The sequence below is a fragment of the Panthera leo genome, chromosome D1 (genome assembly GCF_018350215.1).
Source record: "Panthera leo isolate Ple1 chromosome D1, P.leo_Ple1_pat1.1, whole genome shotgun sequence".
In the NCBI taxonomy this organism is placed as follows: domain Eukaryota; kingdom Metazoa; phylum Chordata; class Mammalia; order Carnivora; family Felidae; genus Panthera; species Panthera leo.
The window spans coordinates 108,104,423-108,111,915 of record NC_056688.1 but is presented as its reverse complement, the minus strand read 5'-3'; the positions used below and the strand labels follow the sequence as shown (position 1 = coordinate 108,111,915).

The 7,493-nt window shown below is 54.7% G+C and overlaps 1 protein-coding gene across 5 annotated transcripts; it reads right to left on the bottom strand.

Annotated features, from left to right (window-relative positions):
- Positions 1-332: 332 nt before the first annotated feature.
- SPDYC (speedy/RINGO cell cycle regulator family member C) lies at positions 333-7,372 on the bottom strand. 5 transcript variants are annotated; one of them, XM_042906742.1, is made up of 7 exons: positions 6,715-7,372; positions 5,679-5,864; positions 5,362-5,420; positions 4,811-4,896; positions 4,538-4,709; positions 4,113-4,455; positions 333-803 (listed from the first exon to the last, which is right to left on the bottom strand). In XM_042906742.1, exons 2-7 carry the CDS (start codon positions 5,818-5,820, stop codon positions 796-798), a joined length of 810 nt encoding a protein of 269 aa, XP_042762676.1. In that variant the 5' UTR covers positions 5,821-5,864; positions 6,715-7,372; the 3' UTR covers positions 333-795. The 5 variants fall into 5 exon arrangements, with proteins under 5 accessions (XP_042762676.1, XP_042762679.1, XP_042762680.1 ...); XM_042906745.1 differs by lacking the exon at positions 333-803 and adding an exon at positions 3,684-3,944 and having other exon boundaries at positions 4,113-4,208; XM_042906746.1 differs by lacking the exon at positions 333-803 and adding an exon at positions 3,684-3,920 and having other exon boundaries at positions 4,113-4,208.
- Positions 7,373-7,493: the final 121 nt, after the last annotated feature.

Sequence of the window (7,493 nt, the reverse complement as noted above, 5' to 3'; positions counted from 1 at the left end):
ATACTTACAATTTACATCTTGAAGGGCTATTTTTCCCGCAAAGCCTTTTATGTCAATCAGAAATCGAAAACAGGAGAAATGGGCAAAGAACAGGGTAGTTCACAGAAAAAAAGACAAATCGCTCTTTTTTTTAAGATTTTTAAATTTTTATTTTTTAATTAAAAACATTTTTTTAATGTTTATTTTTGAGAAAGAGACAGGCAGAGCACAAGCAGGGCAGGGGTGGGTGAGGGCAGAGAGAGAGGGAGACACAGAATCCGAAGCAGGCTCCAGGCTCCAAGACATCAGCACAGAGCCCGACACGGGGCTTGAACTCACGAACTGTGAGATCATGACCCGAGCTGAAGTCAGCCGCTTAACCGACTGAGCCACCCAGGCGCCCCAGGAGATAAACAGTTCTTAAAGGGATGACTCTGAATTCACTCAAAAGAAAAATAAATGCAAATTTGAACTTCACCAAGGGATCATTTCCCAAAGAGAAAAAGATCTGGTAGGTTACTGACCCGTGAATATTCTGGAAAAGAGCGTTCACGCGTACTGCTGGAAGCGGGGGTCGATATGGGTACAGCCTCTATAGAGGGACCTCTGGCAAAAATTGTAACGACTCTTTTGATGTAGCCTTCGGGCAGTTCTAGGAATCCAGAGTACAGATATCTTTTCCCTTTTGAATAATGATATCCTTACCCAGTCTTAGTGACTCTGTAGTACTGTTGGGAATAGCAGAACTCTGGAAACAACTTCAATGTCAATCAGTAAGGAACAAGTTACATTTTGGTCCATCCATGAAGAGGAATACTATAGAGCTGTCAAAAGGAACACGGATAAGGAACCGTCTTCAAAATATGTGGATAAGCACACGCCAGGATGCATGGAATTCTTCCCTTTGAGTTTTTAAAAGGGAGGGGGGCATATATATATAAAATTTGGTGTGGTGTCTTTCTTCTGACACCGCTTTTCACATCAAATGTGTTTCTTCCCAGATACCAAATACATGTGACTTTTCCACACCAATTCTCCAACTCCCCAATGCCAACTAGGTGCTTACAGTTCAGTTCTGACATAAATTCCCAGTTAGTACAGACCCTGTAGGTTAAGGGCTCAGTCCCACAAGATGCCAGCCACAAATGGGATGCCCAGGTGACCCACACACCTGTCTGGCTTACTACAAATCTGGGGTGCCCACCACCCCCTCCTCAGCTTTGCTGATTTGGTAGAACACTCACAGACCTCAACAAAGTGCTTTGTGTATGAGTTGTTTAAAGGATACAACTCTAGGGGTGCCTGGGTGGCTCAGTCAGTTAAGCATCCGGCTTCAGCTCAGGTCATGATCTCACAGCTTGTGGGTTCGAGCCCCGCATCAGGCTCTGTGCTGACAACTCAGAGCCTGGAAACCTGCTTCGGATTCTGTCTCCCTCTTTCTCTGCCCCTCCCCCGCTCACGCTGTGTCTGTCTGTCTCTCTCAAAACTAAAATAAACATTAGAAAATTAAGAAAAAATAAAGGATACAACCCTGAAGCAGCCAGATAGAAGAGGTGTGTAGGGCAAGGTATGGTGGAGAGGGGGAAAGAGCTTCCTTGGCCTTTCTAGGCGGGCCACACACACCCCCCCGCCCCACCCCCAACCCCCCGGGGAACAGTCTCTGTTCATCAACCCAGAAATGTTCCAATTTGCAGTCCTCTCCTCTCCTCCACTTCCCACTCTTGACCGGTCTTTCGGATGACCAGCCCCCACTCTGAAGTTAGGTGGGGGCCCCACCCTGAGTTGCCTCATTAACACAAATTCAGGTGTGGCCCAAAGGGGCTCACCGTGAATAACAGAAGTCACTCCTATGACTCAGAACATTGTAAGGGTTTTAGTAACTCTGTACCGGGAACCAGGGACTAAGACCAAATATATATACATATTTTTTTATTACACCACATTTGGTTATGGATGTTTATATTCTTTCTGTGGAAGGACACAAACGACAAGTTTTATAGCTTCCAGGGAGAGGAGCCAGGGGTAGGAGGTGACTCTTGGTTAAGAATTTAAAAGGTACAGGTGAATATATTACTTATTTGAAAAACAAATTAGGGGCGCCTGGGTGGCGCCGTCGGTTAAGCGTCCGACTTCGGCTCAGGTCACGATCTCGTGGTCCGTGAGTTCGAGCCCCGCGTCAGGCTCTGGGCTGACGGCTCAGAGCCTGGAGCCTGCTTCCGATTCTGTCTTCCTCTCTCTCTGCCCCTCCCCCACTCATGCTCTGTCTCTCTCTCTCTCTCTCTCTCAAAAATGAATAAACAGGGGCGCCTGGGTGGCGCCGTCGGTTAAGCGTCTGACTTCAGCCAGGTCACGATCTCGCGGTCGGTGAGTTCGAGCCCCGTGTTAGGCTCTGGGCTGACGGCTCGGAGCCTGGAGCCTGTTTCCGATTCTGTGTCTCCCTCTCTCTCTGCCCCTCCCCCGTTCATGCTCTGTCTCTCTCTGTCCCAAAAATAAATAAAAAAGGTTGAAAAAAAAATTAAAAAAAAAAAAAGAAAAAAAAAAAAAGAAAAACAAATTAAAAATACTTTGTAGCCCTCGTCTTGGCTTCTAATGGGCTCAGTCTCCAGGCTTTCTTACTTCTACACTTTTCGGGAGCCACTCGTAGAGCACGCAAGGTAATGGTGTCCAGACTCCCCTGTTTGACCATGTGGACTTTTCCAGCTTCACCTCCAGCCATTCCCCAAACACACCCTCCCCTCCAGACTTTCCCTAGGCGGTCCCTCCACTAGTAACACCTGGGGCTTCCATCTGAGCTCTGTTCCTCTTTTTTTTTTTTTTTTTTTTTTGAGTAGGCTTCCGGCCCAGCATGAAGCCCAACTCAGGCTTGAACTCACAATCCTGAGAGACTCTGGGATCGAGACCTGAGCCAAGATGGAGTCTGGCCGCTTAACGGACTGAGGCACCCAGGCGCCCCTGGGCTCTGTTCCCGAGACAGCTTGAAACCCTCTGGGATTGATGCAGTTCAAACCTCACACAACACCCATCCTAGAGTAATACCCATTTTGCGGAGGAGGCAATGGAAATTAAGTAACATGCCAAGGTCACACAGGAACCTGGGATTTGGATTTAAGCTGTCTGACATCAGAGACCAAGTGCTCGTCTCGACTCTAGACTATCCAAGAATATCCTACCTCCCAATCTCTGTCCCTTCATGGGCAAACTTGACATTGTTCAAGGCCCAGTTCAAACGCCACCTTCTCTGGAAAGCCTTCTCTGCTCTCTCATTAACAAGTTGACTTTTGGGGATGGGGGGGTAGATGTATTATAAGAATTACCTTATATGTGACTGCAGCCCAGGGCAGTCACCAAGTGTCATTCCTAAACAGACCAGGCCCTGCAGCCCTGTCTGAGCTAACCACAGAGTACTTCCCCATTTAAGCTTTCTTTTGTCCTATAGGTTCTGGGGCCTTGTAAGGACTGCGTGTATTTTCATCTCATTCAACCCCAGCTACACTGTGTGTACGGTTCATCATGCATAGGTGATGTTACAGAGGGGAAACTGAGGCTCAGGATGACCGGTCATCAATGGAAAGGAAAACTGTTATTACAGAGCCTCTGCTCGTGAGTCTCAATCACTGATACCTAGAGCTGGCAGACCCCCCCCCTCCTCCAATTCCCTCCCTACCCCTACCCTGCGTCAAGGAGCCAAGCCAGGGCCTAAGCACAGTCGGTGTCCTGTAGACACGAGTTTATTAGAGGGGCCAGGGTCAGAGTGGGTACAGTTGGGAGGAGGGGACTGGGGGGCCTGGGCAGCACTGCCAGCCTGTGGCCAATAAGACAGAAGGCCGGGGCGGGGCGGGGGGGCCCACAGCCGGTAGGGCTTGGGTCAGCAGACAAGCAGGCGGGCTGCTCTTCACCCTGCAAATATCAGCGCCTAGGGCACGGTGGAGGCTTCGGGAGGACTGGGGAGAAAGGTCAGGGAGAGGCTGAGAGAGGAAACCCACCAAGCGCCCACGGTTAGGAGGTGGCAGAGCTGGGACGTGCGCCCAGGCCTGCTGGACCCCAGGCCCTGTGCCCCTACTTCCCATTCTGTTGGGCCCCACATCTGCCTCCCAAGCTCCCAAGCCCACCCCCCGCTCCTGTCCCCAACTCACTGTGGAGAGTGTACGTGCCCGGCTCCAGCTGCAGTTGGGGGGGCAGGATGATGAGGAAGCCCCCCACCAAGGGGTCTTCGGCCACTGAGAGACAAGCTTGGGAGGGAGGGCAATGGCACTCAGGGTTTGGGGAAGGGCACTCGGATAAGACAGGCAAGGGGCGGGGCTGGTGGCTGCAGAGGCCGTGGGCAGGGAGCAAGCCACAGAGGGAACAGTGAGGAGGCGAGAGGCCGGGGCCTCCAGGCAGGGGCACCCGGGCCTTTGGGCAGCCCCTCTGAGCTCCACCGTGGTGGGGACGCCGCTCTCGAGTCCAGGCCCAATGGGACGGCTCCTTGGCCATGACCTGGCATGAGGAGAGCGGGTAGTCAATGGGGGTGGGAGGTCCGGCCTTGTTCCCCGACCCCAGGATGGCGGCGGGGCCTCACCTCCTCACAGCACTGGCGGCTCACCATGGCCCGGAAGCCCATCCGGGCCCACAGCTTATCCCTCTGGTGCAGGAAGTCTGCCACCTGACGACGCCAATCTTTCCCCAGGGCCCACAGAAAAATCACACATTTAGGGTCCTCCAGATCCTCCTCCATGTCATTTGCAAGAAACCTGGCCTCGGAGGCAGGGGGCGGAAAGCAGAAGTAAGCATCTGCCCCGGCCCCTCCCACAACTCCTAGCAAGGGTCCCCCGCTCCTGCCCTGGGCACTCACAGCGCCAAGAACAAGTTGCTGTGGGTGTACTCGCTGAGCTTCAGGTTGGCACGCCGGAAGTAGACCAGCACCATGGCCAGGAGATACTGCAGACACAGAGGGGGGCAGAGGTGACAGTTAGGCACCGGGAGAGGGGGCCGTGAGGGGCCATTTGCACCCAAGGAAGCCGTGGTGCAGGTTAGAGAACCCAGGGGAAGTAGTGGGGTGAAAACAAGGATTTAGGGGCGCCCGGGGGGCTCCGCCGGTTAAGCATCTGACTCTTGATTTCAGCTCAGGGCACGATCTCACGGTCTCCTGGGTTCAAGCCCCGCGTCAGGCTCTGGGCTGACAGTGCGGAGCCTGCTTGGGATTCTCTCTCTCCCTCTCTCTCTCTGCCCCTCCCCTGCTCACGCTGTCTCTGTCTCTCTCAAAAATAAATAGACTTAAAAATAATTTTAAAAAACAAAACAAGGATTTAAAAGGGAGGTGCTCCCTCCATCAGACCGGGAAACTCAGTGAAATAGCAGCATTCAAGCCTCTTGTGACTGGGCTTCTACTCCGTGTCACCTCACCTTATCTGAAATCTGGAAACAGGGATCTCTGGAAAGGAATTCCTGCAGGAAACTATGCTCTGGTGTAGAGAAGAGACATGATGGACTGGGGTTACCACCCCCCCACACAAGCCAAGAGTGGCACCCCAGAGCCCAAGCCTCCACCCAACCCACTTGCTGACATGCCCCCCCCCTTCTCCCTGGGGTCACCTGGGAAGGGAAGGGACAGAGATTTCAGATGCCTGCCCTGGGCAGGTCCCACCTCTCACACTGGGTCCCCCCAAGTCCCCCAGCACTCCCCCTCCCCCCCTGGGCACTCCCACCCCCGGGGAACTCACCCAGAAGGCTGAGGAAGGCCTGGAGCTCCTGATGCGGGCGCGGGCAGAGAGACACGCTGCCCCCACCCTGACGGCTCCAGCCCCCCAGCTTCACCTGGGTGGCAACCACGGGGAAAGTGGCAAAGTCTTGAGTGTCGCTCATTTCATGGGGGTGGGGGCGGGTAGGGCGCGGTGGGGCAGGATGGCCTGTGGAGAAAGTAGCCTCGGGACTCGGCCCCGACGCCCTTGCCCCCCACCCGTCGAGAGGGTCGAGGGTGGCCAGACAGGGGGCCTCCAGAAGATGGAGAGTCGGGCGTGGAGATGGGGGTGGGGGCGGCGCTCGGAGGCAGAAACTGGGGTACGCGTGGGCTGGGGAGGCCAGAAACGCAGCCGACTTGCTGCAGCTCTCGCACCGCGTCCTAGCCCCCCCCCCCCCCCCCCCCCCCAGGCCAGGCCGGAGAGCAAGAATGGGAGCGACAGGCACCTCTGGTGCCGCTGAGCGCTAAACCCCAGAAGATGGGTACACCCCAATACCCCTTTTGCAAACACAGGAGCCGAAGCGGGCAAGACTCGCGGCTACTTAACTGTGGGGCCTGTCTGACCCCCCCAAAGCCTAAGAGTTTAATTGCTCCCCAACTCCCAACTACCCCTTCACCCCACACCAAAGTGGCATACCTGGAAGGACCACCAACCCCTTTCTTCGTGGAGAGGAAACTGAGGCTCGGGAGTGGGGGGGTGGGGGGGCGGGGTGCCTTCAGAGCAAGTTGAGCGGGGGGCACCTCAAACGTTTCAAGCTACGGGGAGAGACGCCAACTACGGGGTTCAGAAGGTGCGGCCCGGCACCCCGTGCCCAACCCGGGGGCCTCCACCTAGTCTCCCACAAGCAGCCCAGCCTCCTCCAAAAAGCCTTACCTGAGCTAGGGCATTACCTACAGCATAACTCCCGGTGCAGAGCGGCTGTATTTATAGAGCCCCGGCGCTGCCCCGCCCTCGCAGCCCTCCGCCAATCAGGCCCCTTCCTGGGGAGGGGGCGGGGCTTCGGGCCATCACCGCTCACCTCTGCCTGGAGTCAGCTCGGTCTCCACATTCGCCTCCCAGCTGCGGCTCCCCGGGTAAGGGCTTCTCCAAAGCTGCACCACCTTCAAGAGGGGTAAAGGCAGGCCGGCGGGACCCCAGGGCCTGCATGGCGACACGGCCCCCTCCCCACCTCTTTATAAAGGTGGAGCCAAGGTGCAGGGCCCGGAAATGAGGCCTGGGCCCCGTTCACTGATTGCGCCTTGCTGGGGCAGGGTCGCTGGCTGTGTCTGTGTTTGTTTCAGATCCAGGAATCTCAAAAACCTCGGAGCTAGAGAAGAGAGTGTCCTGGCATGAGAATTCCCGGAGTCCACATCCCCTTCCCAAGATCCTTTAGCGGCTGGGGGAGCCGGGCCTGTGGCTCCAAGCCTGGAGAGGAGGCCTTTGCCAAAGACAGTCAAGCCCTCTCCTCCCCCCTAGCTGCCCTTAAGATTTTCGTCTTCACCGCTTCATTTACTCCCTCTTCAACCCTATGGGACAGTCAGCACCTGCATTACTTTCCACATTTGACGGGTGACGCTTTGTTTCCAATTTTTTTTTTTTTTTATTGTGGTAAAATATACATAATGTAAAATTGCCTCCTTAGCCATGTTTAAGTTCAGTAGTTAAAAAAAATTTTTTTTAATCTTTATTTATTTTTGAGAGAGAGGGAGAGACAGAGTGCAAGCGGGGGAGGAACAGAGAGAGAGGGAGACACAGAATCCGAAGCAGGCTCCAGGCTCCGAGCCGTCAGCACAGAGCCCGACGCGGGGCTCAAACTCA